Source organism: Mytilus californianus, unplaced genomic scaffold (assembly GCF_021869535.1).
Source record: "Mytilus californianus isolate M0D057914Y unplaced genomic scaffold, xbMytCali1.0.p SCAF_3, whole genome shotgun sequence".
In the NCBI taxonomy this organism is placed as follows: Eukaryota; Metazoa; Mollusca; class Bivalvia; order Mytilida; family Mytilidae; genus Mytilus; species Mytilus californianus.
Genome location: NW_026262679.1, coordinates 64,457,194 through 64,477,994, shown reverse-complemented (window position 1 = coordinate 64,477,994; position 20,801 = coordinate 64,457,194). Strand labels below are relative to the sequence as shown.

The 20,801-nt window shown below is 32.1% G+C and overlaps 1 protein-coding gene across 1 annotated transcript in view; it reads right to left on the bottom strand.

Moving 5' to 3' along the window:
- Positions 1–595: 595 nt before the first annotated feature.
- Positions 596–20,801, bottom strand: part of LOC127733115 (uncharacterized) — a 133,159-nt gene continuing 112,953 nt past the window's right edge. Inside the window, exons 18-21 of the mRNA XM_052242409.1 lie at positions 15,746–15,858; positions 10,110–10,254; positions 4,977–5,050; positions 596–3,422 (exon numbers count right to left, since the gene is read on the bottom strand). Of these exons, the coding sequence (XP_052098369.1) occupies positions 3,373–3,422; positions 4,977–5,050; positions 10,110–10,254; positions 15,746–15,858 (382 nt within the window). The 3' untranslated portion in view covers positions 596–3,372. The remainder of the gene's footprint in view (positions 3,423–4,976; positions 5,051–10,109; positions 10,255–15,745; positions 15,859–20,801) is intronic.

The window sequence follows — 20,801 nt, the reverse complement described above, 5'->3', positions numbered from 1 at the left end:
CTACAAAAATTGGTAAAATTCATTGGGCAATAACTCCTACAGAAAATCTTCTGGCAGTTTTTATGTAAATAGACAGAAGGTAGATCTCATCATTCTGAACATTTTTGCCTCTGTCATACTTTCTCTTTTTATAGTGGTTTTCAAAAAAAAATAAAACTTGAATTTTAACTGCGTTTCATTTTTACCCATGTCGGCCATGTTGGTTGGCTGGCCGGGTCATAGGACACATTATTTTAACTAAATACCCAAATGATGATGAAGGTTAAGTTTAGTTAAATTTGGCCCATTATTTTAAAAGGAGATGATCTTTGTAAAAGTTATTGGATGGCGACAATGACAGACGACGGACGCCAAAAGCTCACACTGTTCCCTTAAGCCAGGTGAGCTAAAATTGCTTAAATAGGAATGATAAATTGTAAAAAAACAATGGTTAAAAGATGAATGGTATTTGCTATGACATGAGACAAACAAAAACTTGTGATTCCTTTCCTTTCAGGTATAAAATCAGTGCAAATAGATACTGTAATGATAATATACAACAAAGATGGGGGGGGAATATCTTTGATTGACGGCTTCCTTTACATCAGAAAACAGATTAAGCAAGTAAAAAAAGTTTTAATTCTACAAATTTAGTGTTTAAAAAATAAAAAGATATATAAAATAAACATCAAAATATCATATTTTATTGAATAGCAACATTATATTTCCCCCAGAATGTTAACTTAGGAAAAGTTATCCTGCAATATTCTATCATATGGCCCTATTACTTCAATTTATCCACATCATCAGTAACCAAAATATGTTTAAATTTTGAGTTTGAGCTAGAGTTCAAGTCAGAGCTGTACTTCAAGAAACACTTTGTGTTATTAGAGTTAAAGTTAAATGTTTACATTTTTTGGAAGTAAAATAAGAGAAAAAGAAAATTCCAACATGAATATTAAAATGTTGAAAGTGAATAGCTGAAAGAGAAATCTCAAAATCAAAAATAGGAAAAGCTAAAAAAGAATAAATGTGGAATGTATCAATGGGACACAGATGATGCCCCCACTTGCATATAACATTATAAAGGGATATAACTCGAGAACTGTAAAAGTGACGCTACCCAAATTTGTACTTGATCTGTGTTTAGTGGTAATAAGCATTGTGCATAAGTTTCATAACATTTGGTTGAGGCAAACTAAAGTTAGAGAACAGAAACAAATATTTCAGGAATTTTTCCATTTGTAAAGGGGCATAACTCTAGAATGGTAAAAGTGACGCCACCAAAATTGAAACTTGATCTGTGTTTTGTGGTAATAAGCATTGTGTATAAGTTTCACAACATTTGGTTGAGGCAAACTAAAGTGAGAGAACAGAAATGAAAAATTCAGCAATTTTTCCATTTGTAAAGAAGCATAACTCTAGAAAGGTAAAAGTGATGCCACCAAAATTGAAACTTGATCTGTGTTTTGTGGTAATAAGCACTGTGTATAAATTTCATAACATTTGGTTGAGGCAAACTAAAGTTGGAGAACGGAAACCAACTTTGGGACGTACGGACAAGGGTAAAACTTAATGCCCCCTCCGCTACAGCGGGGGCATAAAAAGTGATTAAATAAAATGATTTGTAATACAAGAAACATTTGTTTTTAGTCAGGTAATGGTTGTTTGGTTTTGGTAATGAAGACTGTCAAGGAAAAGATGAAATTTCTGGATAAAAAGATAACTGTTAATTTATTTTTGTTTGTGGGGTACCAAAGTTTAGTGAGTATAGGTAAATCACCAATTAAAATGTTCAACAAAGTATCATTTTTTATTTTATAGGCTTGCATGCAGACTTTAGCAAATCCATGAATATACAGTTTTTCCTCAATCCACTAAAATAAATGAATCCACAGTAGGTCTAGATAATAAAGTTTTCCCATAATTCTTTTCTTCCTAATGGGCATTATCAAACTAACTTTAGTAATGATTGAATGAATGTTTGGTTTGACAGATGATATCAGAAAACCCAAAACTTGCTCAAATTTCAGTCAATCAACTGCTGCTCTGATCTTAACCTTTAACCTCAATTCATAGTCTGTTCGTAGACACTGTGGCATTTGACTTATGACATAAACCTCTAAACCAATAAGGCATATGTTTGTTTTCCAATGGGAAATTTAAAGCAAGGTTTGGAGCAGGTAGGATGAATGTCATCCAGAAAGCAAAGTTCATCTATTAATTACTGCATTGACCTTGACCTTTTTTCAAAGTTTCTTAAAACTCAATAAGGTCTTCTTTAGGGACATTATCAAACTAAGATTTGTAATGATTGGAAGTTTGGTTCAAAAGATATTATCTGAAAACCCAAATTAATACGGGTCTTTTTCACCCCCAAGTTGCATTATAATGAAAAGATTGATGACACAAGATATGTCTGAAAACGAACCTTTACCAAATTCCAGTTTGTCTATTTAATCTACTGACATAATAATCATTTGGAATCTTGGGCTTTCCAAGGGACATTTTTGAGCTGTTTGCAAAAGTTTGACATAAGATTAAAAAAATATCATCCTGTAGCCAAAAAACTAGACCAATATCAATCTATAATTTAAGGCTGTCACCTTTACCTTTTGATCATCAATATAGATCTTTTTCCCACCATTGGAAATTATCAAACTTAGTTTGGCAAGGATGTTGTTTTAACTCAAAAATTTTGTCTAGAAACCAAAATATCAAGGTCAGAAAGTACAGACTCCATTCATCAAATTAAAAAGCAGAATCTTACTACCTTTCTGCAACTCAGCAAAAATATTACAAATTCAGAAGGCTCAATTTTGGGAAAAATTATTAACCCTTTTCAGAGTAACTAGTTCCATATTTTTAAAGGACAACATTTTATGATAACAGTCAGTAATATCTAACTGTCATGACTGTAGGATATTGCTTTCTTGACAAAGTTAGTATAACATGCATAAATTTTCTTTCAAAGTAACTGTGAAAAAATCTCCTTTATGGCTTAACGAAAAGCATAAGAATCAAGTATAAATATTTGTATAGATTAATTCCATTTTAAAATCTATCCATCCATGAGGATCTAGATGGGGTCTTCATTTTTGTATTTTCAGGCCATTTTTCTTTGTTCTTTATCCATTTTGCCCATTATTCTCTATTCTTTGGTTTTTGGCCCATTTTTCTCCATTCTTTTTTTATTGCCAAAAAATATTCTTTATTCATTAAATCCCATCCAGACACTCATCTATAACATTGTTCATAAATGTCATATTTTTTCTTCTTCTTCATAAAATAACATATACAATAAAAGAATAAATACAAAAATTAAATTAAATGAAGCACAAATAAAGTGGATGAGATTATATTTGTCCTTTATCACACAGTTTCAGACCAGTTTTAACTTGAGAACATATCCTGAAGCTCTTTCAGTCTTTCTGCATCAGCCTCTGCAAAGAAACAAATAATATGGCTATTTTTTTAATACTGTGATTAACAGAGAAATGATACCAACTTTTATATAATGAAAAAGCTAATTTTGGCATGAAAAAAAGTGCATTTGTAGTAAATCAGTTATTTCAACATTGAATCCCTAGTTTCCTAAAATTGGTCACTGTTTCAGTTTATATTCAAGTTGTGGTCAAAATAATGAGTCACATAATCCAACATTTTGTGTTTAAGGAAATATTTCAGGATATCCACAAATCATTGAGGACCTCCTGAAATATTTCAAGATCTCCATAATTGGATATCAGGACCTCTATAATTTGATTTCAGGATATCTAAAAATATTATTATCATTTGCAATAATTGTATACCTCCATAAAAATTTGCTTGACATCTGCTGATCATTTCTGCTGCTTATCGTTTCTCCCTAGGTAGTTTATAAGGAGTTGATTGAAAATTACCCTTCTTAAATTCATTTGTAGATCATATCATGCTGAACATTTTTGCAATTCACAGTTTCTCTCAACCTATTATAATTTTGAAGATAATAGCAAAACAGGGAAAATGCATTATGTGAGGTCAGAAACTTCTATAAGGAGTCAATTTCCAATTTTGGTCAACCTATTTGTAAATCTTATTTTGCTGATCATTTTGGCTGTTAACAGTTTCTATTTATCCATTATCTATTATAGTTATAGTAAATAGCAAGAAACAAAAAAAAAAAACTGGCAGATCATTTTTACCATAATATTTTCTCTCTATCATTAAAATTGTCAAAAAATATAACACACAAACAATTGTCATTTAAGGGCAATAGCTCTGTAAGAAGTGGATTGACAGTTTTTGTCATGTTTGCTTATTTGTAGATCTTATCTTGCAGATCATTCGATTATTTTCATCTCTTTATATTTTAGTTTTTAAGAAGACAGCAAAAAAAGCAAATTTACTTTTTACTAGATAGCCCAGTCCACTTTTGACTGAGCTTGTTTCCAGTAGTTTTAGGAAAAAAGATTTTTTTCGATAGATTTCTAATTCCCTATTTTTTCCCATCTATATAAGTTTAATCCAATCATGCAGGGGAAAGTCGTTACCACCTTGAAACATAAACCATTTTAACAGTGACCTTGACCTCTGATCTATTGAGTCTAATTCAACAGGCTTCTTTCTATTTCCCATATCTTACATCAGTATATTACTTTCATTTAAATTCAAGCAAGGAAAACTCAAGTTACCATCTGGAAAGGGATTATTATGTGCTGCTGAAATATTAAGGGGTTCATAAAAATGCCAAAATGTTGAAAGCATCTAAAATAGTCAAGTAAGTTGATTGTTTTAACATGTCATTTTTTGGTTAAATACAATAATGTTTTTTTTAACCAAATATTGAAAATTTAATCCTGTCAACAAAAATTGCTGATTTTCAGTCAATAATTAATATTTAGACCACTATGAAGTAAATGTTTTAATGGTTGCAGTTGAAAAAGAGAGCAAAAGATACTAAAGGGACATTCAAATTAGAAATCAAGAATTTTAAAAAGTACAACCATATAACATACCTATTCTCCTCACTTGTCTCCTGTCATGTTTGTCTATTCTTCTCTGTTCCATTTTCTCAAAAACAACTCGTTCACTAAAAAAAAAATTACCAAATTAAAATAATTTCTCTATCTCTATGTAACTCTCAAAAACATGTTCTTCCCCTCAAACATGTCCAGTCCCAACAAAGTGTCCACATGATATCACTTTATGCCCATACATGGTCTAACTTGTGTAGGAAAAGGAAACTTTCATAACTCTCAAGCATCTTCATATTTTAAAATGCCCAAACGTGTCCACCTTAATTTTTAAATAGGATTCGCTGTTACACCAGGGTAGGAATGACCTTTACCATTAAGTGTAAAAATTGTAATTTCTGGCAAACCATTAGGGATAATTGTGATTCTTCAAAATGTCCTTAGTAGACCTATCATAATTTATTAGAGGTCTCAAAGAATTAGCGGGTACCTGTTTTTTTAAAAAGATATACAGTGATTCGTTAAAATCAACCAATTTGTTTATAGATATAAGAAGATGTGGTATGAGTGCCAATGAGACAACTCTCCATCCAAGTCAAAATTTATATAAGTTTTATACTTATTTGAAGAAGAAGAACACAGAATATTTTTTATTATTTTGTACTTTACAAAAACCTAACAGATACCACCAAAGTCTGCAAACATAGCTCATAATATTTAAGTAGGGATGTCAAAATACCGCTAAAATACAAAGATATCTTGGAGATTTAAGATTTATATAACTGAAATTATACTGAAATGTGATAAAAAAAGTTTGTAGAAAAGATGTCTTTGGACTGGAATTTATTAAATGAGCCACCTTGTTCCTGTAAAAGTTATTCTTAGTTTTTTTTTAAATGAAAAAGCAATAGAAAGATATGGTAGTTGATATCAGATGTTTGTCAAACATCCAGTGACAAATATTTCATGGATATTCAGGTAGAGAACAATTTAACTTTTGTCTAGCATATTCTGTGACTAACATGAAGATTTTCAATGTGTCCAGATTTTTTTAACCATCTTTGCATTTAAGGTTCAGGAATTTTGGGACCTCAATGCTCTTCAGCTTTGTATTTTATTTAGCCTTTTTAACTTTTTTTAATCGAGTCACTGATGAGTCTTTTGTAGATGAAATATGCGTCTGGACTCTGGCGTACAAATTTTCAATCCTGGTATCTATGAAGAGGTTTATGGAAATATTTTCAAGCAAAAGTAGGACAAATTCACACAAACATAAAATAATAAAATGCTCTGCTGGGTGCAGCTTGATACGACCGCAGATGTCGAACCCTGAACAGTTGGGGCAAGTATGGACACAACATTCAAGCTTGATACAGCACTGAATTTGGATTGTGATTAAATATTTGACACAGCATAGGTTTCTGACACAGAATGAATGTGGTTTAAGAACTTAAAAATTTTTAATTTACCTATTCAAACCATATCATTATTATTTGCTTTTATATATAAATCAGAAATAACCAATTTAGAATGGAAAATTTAAAAAAAAAAAAAAGGAAAAAAAGGAAACCCCCTCCCCCCCCCCCCAATTTTTTGAACCCCCTTATGATTCATCACCCCCAAACTCAATCCGAGCCTTCCCTTTGTGGTATGGTACCTTGCAGTACAATTTCAGAGAGATCCATACACTTGAACACAAGTTATTGTCTGGAAACTAGAAAAATGCTTGTTTTTTGGCCCCAAATTCCTAAACGTTTAGGGCAATTACCCCCAAACTCAAACCCAGCTTTCCCTTTGTGATATGGAACCTTGTAGTACAATTTCATAAAGATCCATACACTTACACACAAGTTATTGTCCTGAAACTAGAAAAATGCTTGTTTTTTGCCCCTTTTTGGCCCCTAATTCCTATAAATTTGAGGCAATTACCCCCAAAATCAATCCGAGCCTTCCCTTTGGGATATGGTACCTTGCAGTACAATTTCAGAGAGATCCATACACTTGAACACAAGTTATTGTCTGGAAACTAGAAAAATGCTTATTTTTGGCCCCTTTTTGGCCCCTTATTCCCAAACGTTTTGGGCAATTACTCCCAAACTCAAATCCAGCTTTCCCTTTGTGATATTGAACCTTGTAGTACAATTTCAGAAAGAACCATACACTTACACACAATTATTGTCATGAAACTAGAAAAATGCTTGTTTTTTGCCCCTTTTTTTGCCCCTAATTCCTAAAATTTTGAGGCAATTACCCCCAAAATCAATCCCAGCATTCCCTTTGTGATATGGAACCTTGTGGTACAATGTCAGAGATATCCATACAATAACACACAAGTTATGTCTGGAAGTTACAAAAATGCTTATTTTTGGCCCCTTATTCCTGAACTGTTGGTACCATAACCCCCAAAATCAATCCCAACATTCCTTTTGTGGTATTGAACCTTATGGTAAAATTTCATAGAGATCCATTCACTTAAACCAAAGGTAGAGTGCGAAAACCAATGTGTCTTCGGACGACAATGACGATGCCATAGTCATACCAATATACGACAGCAAATTTTTTTTGCAGTTGTATAAAAATTAGGAGATGTGGTATGATTGCGAATGAGACAACTATCCACCAAAGTTCAAATGAAGTGGATGTAAGCAATTATAGGCAACTGTACAGCCTTCAACAATGAGAATTAATTGCTTTGCCGAGCGCAGCTGGATACGACTGCAGAGGTCCAACCCTGAACAGTTGGGGCAAAAATGGAAACAATATTCGCGCTTGATACAGGTCTGAATTTGGATTGTAATTCAATATTTGACACATAATAGGTTTCTGACACAGAATAACTGTAGTCAAAGAACTTAGAATTGGTTATATGATTTGAATTTATATTCAATTATTCAATTTTTAGCTTTTGTGCAATACACTATGCTGTTGCAATTGACCTCCCCCCTCCCTTTTCAAAAAAAAAAATTTGAAGGATTTTCTTTTTGATTTCTGCAATCTTGAGGAGAAAAAATTGTCCCCCACCCCCCCCCCCCCCACCAATTTTTTTTACCCCCTCAGTCATGGTCATAATTTTAATTCAAATTTCCAATGGAGTTTGCAACCATAATAACCCATTTAATTACATCATAAAAGTCTTAAAAAAGAAAATGACATACATAATCATAGCTAAAATTAATTTACCTTAATCAGCATTTTTAAAATTCTTAAAATAGTAACTTCTAAAAATGAATTGACAGCTAATCACCTCAAGACAATACAAAAATTCTTTATACATAATTTGGTCCGAGTACACAGTTATTTCGTAGTGCATTTCTTTTAGACAATAAATGAAAATAAAAAAAATCCCATCTGTGCTTTCCCAATAATATTTTACAGTGTGTTGTACTACTTTTGGGACAAATTATATCAAAATAATAGAAAACTTCATCAGCTCTAACTCAAAATATGGACAATTTCATGTTAAGGGGGTCTTGAAATCTTCTGACAGCTTCCGAAGTGCTAATTTTTAACCTTTTTCAGCTGGACCAAATCACTTCATAACTTTAAAATTCATGACCCAAATTTTTTTTACAGTATTATTTCATCCCCCTACTTGCTATGTGAGGCATAAAACATGAAGAAATACATTTGGAAGAGGTATACAAAAAATTGGCAAGTAACACACTGTCCACACTAGGGACTATATTCGTGGACAACGAAAATCAAAGGACGATAACTGTGTACTCGGACCATTTAAAAGCAGTGTAAGGGAGGTAATTCAAAGTTGTGTTTGAATTACCTCCCTTACGCTGTAATTTGTACTTAAGTAATTGTCCATTAACCAGGACACCCTTGTTTTTCTCACCTTTTTGCCCCTAATTCCTAAATGGTTTGAGCCATAACCCCCCAAAGCCAATCCTAACCATCCCTTTGTGGTATGGAAACTTGTGGTATAATTTTAGAGAGATCCATACACTGTTCCACAAGTTATTGTCATGAAACTAGAAAAATGCTTATTTTGGGCCCCTTTTTGGCCCCTAATTCCTAAACTGTTGGGACCATAACCCCCAAAATCAATCCCAACCTTCCTTTTGGGGTTATAAATCTTATGTTTAAATTTCATAGATTTCTATTTACTAATACTAAAGTTATTGTCCGGAAACCATATCAATTTTTTTTTGGAAAAACAAAATTCATACAAATTGTGAAAATAAAAATATCCAATATTATCTAAGTGGTCTCAATTATGTCTATATTCAAAATAAGAACCAAATCCCCTGAATTGATGTTTTATGGTGTTGAATATCTATATAGTTATAATAAAATATTGTGTATATAATAATTGGAGTTAGTATTAAAAGTATCATGACATCAACTTTCAGACCTAAGATTACTCAATTGTATGCATATTTTGTATATAAAAGTATATGGTCTATGAAGATAAAAGTTTGAAATTAAACAAAAGAAGAAATAATATATATCTACATTGCAAAAATTTCAAATTAGCAAAACAATATCAAATTGTAGACATGGTACCCTTGCTAACAGTTCTGGTCTACATGTACTTGTCTCTGTTTAAATATATATCTTTACTTAACTTTGTAGAGATAAGATATATAGTAGGAATGTCAACAAGCACTCGAGTACAAATGAAATCTAAAAGTAATCATGATCACACCTGTTTTTTGCATTGTAATTGATTAAATCACTTTTACTTGTAATTAGAAAATACATGATAACTGGGTACATATGATTACATGGCAAAATATAAATTGATTATAACTGATTATGATTACCCTATGCTTGCCCATACCCCACATCTCTTTTTATTCATATTTATGCCCTACTTTTTTTACAGTTTCATTGATCAGAAATTAAGGGATTATAATTGCTTTAAACGTCTGTATATGCTTTACAGCTTAAACAGTCTACAAATAATAAAACTAAAATGTAAGCTTGTAGTTCAAAAAGTCAATAGATAATGAATTGAATTTTTGTTAAATTCCTAAAAAAGACAAAATACTACTGCCACATTTTTGGACAGTACCAAGTCAGGCTATCTGGATCTTTTGTTTTTCTTTGTTGTATGTTTGTTTTTAGGAGTCAGTCTGTTGTAATGTGGAGTATTTTAAGAATTCCTATTATCACTTTTATATATTTTTCGTAATTGTTATCAATAAAACCTTAGAAACTTACTTATGACCTTGAAAATCAATAACCACTGTGCCTTTACCATTCCTTTTGATGTAGGTCTGTTCAAGCTTAGCCTGTGTATCTGTATCATATGTTTTCCATGTTCCGTCATTTTCTTGATACTGCCATACAAAACAGATTTGTTCCTCTGAAAATTTATAATGAATATTTTCATTATTTGCTGTCAATTTATAATCTTTATGAAGCAAGAACCTTGAAATCTGAATGCTTAATTACCTGAGTGTAAAAATCTCCCCATCCCAGGTAAATGTATTCCATACAGGGATAAAAAAAAAAAGTAATATTTATCTCCGAACAGCAATCCACCCCAGCTAAATGTTTTTGTGCGGGGATAAAAAAATAATATTCAATATATGATATGAAACATTTACATACATTTACATGATTATAAACAATAATATGTGTAATATATTCATTTGTATATCAAACAAGAGGCTATCAAGAGCCTGAATCGCTCACCTGTAATTTTTTGCTTAAATCTTTCATCAATGATTATTTTTGCTTTTCAATATATATTAATGAGGGGCTTAAAAATGCCATTTAAATGTTCTTTGTATCTGTCATATTTTCTTCAAAAGCAAAAAATGCATTTTACCCCCATGTTCCATTTTAACCATAGTGGCTATGTTTCTTGACGTACAAGGAAATAAAATACAAAATTTATACTAGATACTCTGAAACTCATTCAGCCCAAGTTTGGCTTAAATTGATTCAGCAGTTTCAAGGGGAGAAGATTTTTTAAAGTAAGCAAATTAGATGAACAAATTGTGAAAAATTGTCTTTAAGGGCATACAATACAGTTACAAGGGAAGTAATGACGTTGCTAACGTAAATTGTTATTTTCGCGACGTCAAACTGTGACTTATCGGGAAAAGATGCAGTTTTTGACTGATTTTTATCATTCAAACTGATTTAACTTGAAAATGAGTTCATGGACCCTTCTTTTTTAAAATGACATTTGGTTTGATTACGTATGAAGATTATGTGTACCAATTTTCATGAAAAAGTGCAATTATTTTAAATTTGATAAATATACAGCAAAAAATGACGTTTTTTTTCTACATTCATGAACATTTGATAAATATGAGTTATTTGTAAAAATAAAATGTACAAATTTATAGAGCATTTATATAAAACAGAAATTACAAATAATTTAACAAAAAACAGCTTTATGTTTGTGTTTATCTTTTAAAACAAAAAAGTTATGTATTTCTGTCGAAAAGTAAAATACGTCCACAAATCCGAATTTTGAGGAAATATCAACCTCATTTTACTCAAAAAGTAGCACATGATGGTATATTTTTTATTGCATATTTGATTTAATCAGGTAAAAAATAGCCTTTATGCAAATTTTCATCAAAATTTCATTACGGGATCAAAACTGTATCGTATGCCCTTAAAGGGCAATAACTCCTTAAGTGGTCAATTGACAATTTTGGTCATTTAAACTTATTTGTAGATCTTACTTTGCTGAACATTTTTGCTGTTAACAGTTTATCTTTATCTATAATAATATTCAAGATAATAACCAATAAAATGCTCCGCTGGGGCGCAGCTTGATATGACCGCAGAGGTCGAACCCTGAACAGTTGGGGCAAGTATGGACACAACATTCAAGCTTGATACAGCACTGAATTTGGATTGTAATTAAATATTTGACACAGCATAGGTTTCTGACACAGAATGAATGTGGTCTAAGAACTTAAAAATTTTTAATTTACCTTTTCAAACCATATCATTATTATTGGCTTTTATATATAAATCAGATATAACCAATTTAAAATGGAAAATTTTAAAGAAAAAAAAGGAAAAAAAAATCCCCCCCCCCCCAAAATTTTTGAACCCCCTTATGATTCATCACCCCCAAACTCAATCCCAGCCTTCCCTTTGTGGTATGGTACCTTGCAGTACAATTTCAGAGATCCCTACACTTGAACACAAGTTATTGTCTGGAAACTAGAAAAATGCTTGTTTTTTTGCCCCTTTTTGGCCCCAAATTCCTAAACGTTAAGGGCAATTACCCCCAAACTCAAACCCAGATTTCCCTTTGTGATATGGAACCTTGCATCTCAATTTCATAAAGATCCATACACTTACACACAAGTTATTGTCCTGAAACTAGAAAAATGCTTGTTTTTTTGCCCCTTTATGGCCCCTAATTCCTAAAATTTTAAGGGAATTACCTCCAAAATCAATCCCAGCCTTCCTTTTGTGGTATTGTACCTTGCAGTACAATTTCAGAGAGATCCATACATATGAACACAAGTTATTGTCTGGAAACTAGAAAAATGCTTATTTTTGGCCCCTATTTGGCCTCTTTTTCCTAAACTTTTTGGGCAATTACCCCCAAAATCAATTGCAGCTTTCCCTTTGTGATATGGAACCTTGCAGTACAATTTCATAAAGAACCATACACTTACACACAAGTTATTGTCATGAAACTAGAAAAATACTTGTTTTTTGCCCCTTTTTGGCCCCTAATTCCTAAAATTTGGAAGCAATTACCCCCAAAATCAATCCCAGCATTCCCTTTGTGATATGGAACCTTGTGGTACAATGTCAGAGAGATCCATATACTAACACACAAGTTATGTCTGGAAGTTACAAAAATGCTTATTTTTTGCCCCTTTTTGGGCCCTAATTCCTTAACTGTTGGTACCATAACCCCCACAATCAATCCCCACCTTCCTTTTGTGGTATTGAACCTTATGGTAAAATTTCATAGAGATCCATTCACTTAAACTAAAGTAAGAGTGTGAAAACCAATGTGTCTTCGGACGACGCCGACGACGACGCCAACGTCATATCAATATACAACCACAAAATTTTTTTGCAGTCGTATAATAAGCATAATAGGTTTCTGACACAGAATAACTGCAGACAAAGAACTTAGAATTGGTTATTTGATTTGAATTTACATTCAATTTTTTGGTTTGTGCAATACACTATGCTGTTGTGAATTGACCCCCCCCCCCCCCCCCCCAAAAAAAAAAAAAGAAAAAAAAAGAAGAAATTTTACCACCCTTTTTTTTTGCTTCTGTTCAATACACTATGCTGTTGCGAATTGACACCCCCCCCTACTCCCCCCCCCCCCCACACACACACTTTTTACTTTTTTTGCAAAAAAAAATGAAGAAATTTTCTTTTTAATTTCTGAAAACTGAAATGAGATTGTCCCCCCACAATTTTTTTCCCTCCCCCCCCCCCCCCCCTTTAAAAAAAAAAAAAAAACTTTCCCTCAAGATATGGTCATAATCTCAATTCAAATTTCCAATGGAGTTTGCAACCATAATTACCCATTTAAATACATCATAACATCATAAAAGTCTTAAATAGAAAATGACATACATAATCATGGCTTAAATTAATATTCCTTAATCAGCATTTTTAATAGTAACTTCAAAAAATAAATTGACAGCTAATCACCTCAAGACAATACAACATTTCTTTATACATAATTTAAAAGCAGTGTAAGGGAGGTAATCCAAACATAACATTGTACTTTTAAGTAATTGTCCATCAACCAGGAAACCCTTGTTTTCCCCCTTTTTTGCCCCTTATTCCTAAACGGTTTGAGCCATAACCCCCCAAAGCAAATCCTAACCATCCCTTTGTGGTATGGAAACTTGTGGTCTAATTTCAGAGAGATCCATACACCTTTCCACAAGTTATTGTCTGGAAACTAGAAAAATGCTTATTTGGGCCCCTTTTTGGCCCTTAATTCCTAAACTGTTAGGACCATAACCCCCAAAATCAATCCCAACCTTCCTTTTGTGGTTATAAACCTTGTGTTTAAATTTCATAGATTTCTATTTACTAATACTAAAGTTATTGTCCGGAAACCAAATGTCTTCTACAGAAGCAGACGACAACGTGATACCAATAAACGTCCGCAGAATTTTTTGCGGTCGTATAAAAACTGCAAGATTTCCTTTAAATTACTAATTTAGTGGCAGCAACCAAACAATGGGTTGTTAGATTCATCTGAAATTTTCAGGGCTGAAACTTGACCCAATGAACATTTTTACCCCATGTCAGATTTGCTCTAAATGCTCTAGTTTTTGAGATATAAGCCAAAAACTCCATTTTACCCCTATGTTCTATTTTTATCCATGGCGACCATGTTTTTTGACAAAACAGAAAATAAAACACAAATTTATTCTAAATACCCTAAGGATCATTCAGCTTAACTTTGGTTGGAATTGGTTCAGTAGTTTCAGAGGAGAAGATGTTTGAAATAGTTTACACCGGACGGACAACGACGATGGACGCCAAGTGATGGCAAAAGCTCAATTTTCCTTTGGAAAGGTGAGCTAAAAAGGATAACAATAAACTATATATCATTTTATTTTGCGACAGCTTTTTTTCATGATTTGATTTTCACTGCATATTATTTTCACTGATTGCATGTTATAAGTAAAATTTTCGGGTTTTGACCACAATTTGATCAATAGTTTGACGTTAATTAAAATTGATGAATATGTCAATGATTGCTGTGTGGTCAAAAGGTATGAAATGTATGATAGCAAATCCAATTATTATGAAAACTGAGATCTTTATTAAATATCATGCATATTCTTGTGATCTGTCAATCAACACAAAAGACTGATTTTATAAATAATTTTACCTGCAGGGTATTTCAGCTTTTGGGTGAAAAGAATTTTATTTTCACAGTTTTTAGCTGTCGCACACAAACTGATAATTAAACACTCTGACTCACGAAAAATAACCTGATATGCGGAAGTAATTTAATTCATTTTCAATGTGTCTGCTAAAATTGGGGTGCTAAGATTTCCATGGTATAAAATTGAGTTAAGGAGCAAATTTGTTATCTAATGGGTAATCATGGGTGTACAGAATTTTACACTGAGTGTAAAATTCTGTTTACCCCTGAATATACCAAGATAACTAATATTATCCTTGCCTATTAGACACAATCATCCTTGTTCAAACCTACAAGTTTTACAATTTCTAGGCTTATTGTGTGCTCACCATTTGAAATGCAAATGCAATAAATAGTCAGTCATCTTTTTTTAAATTTTCACATCAAATTGTGTCCTTTTTTTCTTAATCTGAAGAAAGCTTAAACCTGAGAAACCATTTATCTTCTTTCACCTATTTTTTTACATTCAAGGATATTAATATAAGGCTTATTTTTTAAAATAAATTGTTTGATTCTATTTTATTTCATGGGGGAAAAAATTGTTTAGAAGGAAAGTGAAAATAAGATTTTTTTCATTAAAAATCATGACTAAATATGTATTGCTATACAGTTAACAACACTTATGGTCCTACATCCTGTGGATACTTATATTTTTAGTCTAGGAAAACATGATATATCTTTTAGTTGTAATTGGATTTGAACAAGCTTTCAGTAACAGGGAGTACTCTTAGATTGGTACTTCAAGTTTTGTTTAACTATTTTTTATTTTACTTCCTGCAATTTTTACTGGTTCTTTTTATGACTTACTGAGGACCTGCCAGGAAGGGCCAAAGGTACAACTTCATCTTTTACAATTACACATTTCTTGCTGTAAGGATAAGAGTTATTATTATACTATTGTTTTACTTTGGTGATTGCATGTATATCATATGTTCTTTATCATTTAAAGTGATACCTTGTGTTACTTCTGATGTCATTGAAGAAAGATCTGACCAATTATTATCATCAGAAGTTTGAGTAGTGGATGTCTCCGTAGAAAGCTGTAATTTTCTTTCTTTATCCTTTGGCCTATATATAAGAAAAGATTTATATCATTTATATATATATAAGCAGCCTTTTCACAAATGTCTTAAAGGTCATAGAAGTGATATCTCTAAGAAGCCACTACTCCCAGTAAGCTAGCATTTCAGACAGTCGGGTCACAATCTTGATGACTTTAACCATATGAAAATCCTAATGATTGAACAGAACATTCACTGGAGTGATGGCAAGCAACAGGTTTGGAAAAGCTTTTGGATAAAGGAACTAAATGTATACAGCAAAGGAAAATGCACAAATTATCGATAATATTATATATTCTGACAGACTTCCAGCTAGCTCACTACAAACTTCTCAGAGTCTGAAAAAACCATATTTTGTGCTCGACCAGTAAGGTCTAGCACAGATTTTACTTGATAAGACTCGATATAATCTCGACAGTACTTAACTGTACTCGACTTTGGTCTCAACTTTACTTAATAATCTTGGATTTTCATCAAAATCTACAGCTATCTCAATTATATATTAATCTTACAAAATAGCAGGTTATTTGGTAATTTGGTTTATTGCTGTCAAATTTAAATATTTATTTTATAGGTATCTATCTGAATTTAGTCAAAACTGAAAATCTTAGAGCTTTTTTTTACCTATTAATTAAATCCTTAAATTTGACAGCAATACACCAAACGACTATCTGAATTAAATCTGAACTGAAAATTATAGCTTTTTTGACCTATTAATTAAATCCTTAAATTTGACAGCAATACACCAAACTACCAAACAACCTGGCATTCTGTAAGATCAATGTATAATTGAGATAGGTGAAGAGTTTTATGAAAATCCAAGTTGATTTGAAAAAGTTATAGAAATAACAAGTGAATCTGTGAGCTACTGCTCACTAATGATACCCCCGCCCGCTAAAAGTATAAGGTAAACAGGAAGTTGTTGAGTGATGAATCTGAAAACACATCACACAGTATAGCTGACTCATATAAACCCTGATACCAAATTTCAGAAATCCTTGTAATGTAGTTCCTGAGAAAGATGCGACGAAAAATATTAATGGGACAGAGGGACGGACTGACGGATGGACTGACAGATGGATGGATGGATGGATGGACAGACAGAGGTAAAACAGTATAACCCCACTTTTTTAAAGCAGGGGTATAATTAAAGGTGACTATCTGAATTTAATCAAAACTGAAAATTCTAGCTTTTTTTTTACCTATTAGTTAAATCTTTTAATTTGACAGCAATGAACCAAACTACCAAATAACCTGGAATTTTGTAAGATCAATATATAATTGAGTTAGATGGGCTGATTCAGACCAGTCGAGACTAAATTTTAAGATCCAGACTGAGTCTAGACAGGTCGAGACTGAGCCAAGACTGATCGAGACTGATCGAGCATTTGTAGAGACCATTTCAGACTATACCAAGATTATCAAGTACTCAGTCAGACTTGTTAAGTAAAGTTGAGACCAAAGTCGAGTACAGTTAAGTACTGTCAAGATTATGTCGAGTCTTGTCAAGCAAAATTTGTGCTCGACCTTACTGGTCGAGCACAAAATATGGTCTTTTCAGACTCTGAGCAGTTTGCAGTCTTGACCTTACTGGTCGAGCACAAAATATGGTCTTTTCAGACTCTGAGCAGTTTGTAGTATAGTTTACCATAATTGGAATCTAAGTGATTCATATAAAAGCCTAGGTTACTATGTTTCCAAAAATATATTGTTGCTATCACAGTACATGGAATTCCAAATATTTTAGTAACCAAATTTCCAGGCTTTTCAAGGATTTCATCTTTTTTCAAGGATGGTACATATCAGAAAAAATAGATAAAGAAACCATAAGTAACTTTTGTCTCCATAAGACATTTGGTTAAGCCTCCCTGTACAGAAACTATTGTACAGTGTAGAGAATAGAGCATGACATATTATTGAACTTTGGAATTCCAAAACAGAAATAACTGAAATTTTAAAAGAAGCTACCCAATGTTACAAATTCAAAAGCTTTTCAAGGATATTGATCATTTCCACAAATGTCAAGGGTATTTCTATGTCCCTGAAAAAAAAATGACACAAAATTTAATTTTTATTTCAGCTTTCAATAAACCCATCATAGATAAGTTAGGCACTTTCAAGAAAAGGTGTGTCTTTTAGGAAATTTACAATAAAATGCTTCGCTGGGCGCAGCTTGATACGACCGCAGAGGTCGAACCCTGAACAGTTGGGGCAAGTATGGACACTACATTCAAGCTTGATACAGCTCTGAATTTGGATTGTGATTAAATATTTGACACAGCATAGGTTTCTGACACAGAAAGAATGTGGTCTAAGAACTTGAATTTTTTTAATTTACCTATTATGGTCCAATGTCCAAAATCAAAATACATATTTAGATTCAGCATATCAAAGAACCCCATATATTCAATTTTTGTTGAAATCAAACAAAGTTTAATTGTGGACCCCAACTTTGACAAACTTGAAAACTGGGCCCATAATCAAAAATCTAAACACATGTTTAGATTCAGCATATCAAAGAACCCCAAGAATTCAATTTTTGTTAAAACTGTTAAAATCAAACTAAGTTTAATTTTGGACCCTTTGGACCTTAATGTAGACCAATTTAAAAAACGGGACCCAAAATTAAAAATCTAAATACACGGTTAGATTTGGAATAACAAAGAACACCAATAATTCAATTTTTGATGAAATCAAACAAAGTTTAATTTTGGACCCTTTTGATCTCAATATGAACCAATTTGATAGCTGGGCCCACAAATAAAAAATCTGAATACATGGTTAGATTCAGCATATCAAAGAACCCCATATATTCAATTTTTGTTGAAATCTAAAAAAGTTTAATTGTGGACCCCAACTTGGACCAACTTGAAAACTGGGCCCATAATCAAAAATCTAAACACATGTTTAGATTCAGCATATCAAAGAACCCCAAGAATTCAATTTTTGTTAAAATCAAACTAAGTTTAATTTTGGACCCTTTGGACCTTAATGTAGACCAATTTAAAAAACGGGACCTAAAATTAAAAATCTAAATACACGGTTAGATTTGGCATATCAAAGAACCCCAATAATGCAATTTTTGATGAAATCAAACAAAGTTTAATTTTGGACCCTTTTGACCTCAATATGACCCAATTTGATAGCGGGCCCACAAATCAAAAATCTAAATACATGGTTAGATTCAGCATATCAAAGAACCCCATATATTCAATTTTTGTTGAAATCAAACAAAGTTTAATTTTGGACCCCAATTTGGACCAACTTGAAAACTGGGCCAAAAATCTAAAATCTAAATACATGTTTAGATTCAGCATATCAAAGAACCCCATATATTCAGTTTTTGTTGAAATCAAACAAAGTTTAATTTTGGACCCCAACTTGGACCAACTTGAAAACTGGGCCCATAATTAAAAATCTAAACACATGTTTAGATTCAGCATATCAAAGAACCCCAAGAATTCAATTTTTGTTAAAATCAAACTCAGTTTAATTTTGGACCCTTTGGACCTTAATGTAGACAAATTTAAAAAACAGGACCCAAAATTAAAAACCAAAATACACAGTTAGATTTGGCATATCAAAGAACCCCAATAATTCAATTTTTGATGAAATCAAACAAAGTTTAATTTTGGACCCTTTTGACCTCAATATGAACCAATTTGATAGCGGGGTCCAAAAATAAAAAATCTAAATACATGGTTAGATTCAGCATATCAAAGAACCCCATATATTCAATTTTTGTTGAAATCAAACAAAGTTTAATTTTGGACCCCAATTTGGACCAACTTGAAAACTGGGCCAAAAATCAAAAATCTAAATACATGTTTAGATTCAGCATATCAAAGAACTCCATATATTCAATTTTTGTTAAAATCAAACAAAGTTTAATTTTGAACCCTTTGGACCTTAATGTAGACCAATTTGAAAACTGGAGCCAAAAATAAAAATCTAAATACACGGTTAGATTCGGCATAACAAATAAATAAATGTGGTCAAAGATTTTACAAATCTAATGTGCCATACTGTGCAATTAAAGATTACTTCTTGAAATTTTTCAATATTTGAAATTTGAAAAAAAATAATATTTGAAGAATAATTCTGTTTAATTTCTGAAATCTGATATGAGAAAAAATTGACCCCCCACAATTTCTTTTTACCCCCCCCCCCCCCCTTTTTTCCCCCAAAAAATTCTTTCCCTCAAGATATGGTCATAATCTCAATCAAATTTCCAATGGAGTTTGCAACAGTAATTACCCATTTAAATTTTACCATAGTGCTAACTTAATCTATTTTATAATAGAATTTAAAATATAGTGTCAAATCTTTCATATGGATTTTTTTGTAAAAAAAAAAAGATGCAACATTTGCAGATATTTTTACTGGTCTTCCTTTATAAATATGCATTTCTTTAAACATAATTTAAAAGCAGTGTAAGGGAAGTAACAAAAACGTTGTATTTGGATTACCTCCCTTACACTGTTTTAAATTATCTTAATTGTTCATTAACCATTACTTTATACATAATTTAAAAGCAGTGTAAGGGAGATAATTTCAATGATATATTTGATGTATCTCCCTTACACTGCTTATATATGTTTTGTACTAAAGTATTTGTCCATTAACCAGGACAACCTTGTTTTTCCCCCTTTTTTGCCCCTAATTCCTAAATGGTTTGAGCCATAACCCCCCAAAGCAAATCCTAACCATCCCTTTGTGGTATGGAAACTTGTAGTATAATTTCAGAGAGATCCATACACCGTTCCACAGTTATTGTCTGGAAACTAGAAAATGCTTATTTTTGGCCCCTTTTTGGCCCCTAATTCCTTAACTGTTGGTACCATAACCCCCAAAATCAATCCCCACCTTCCTTTTGTGGTATTGAACCTTATGGTAAAATTTCAAAGAGATCCATTCACTTAAACTAAAGTTAGAGTGCGAAAACCAATG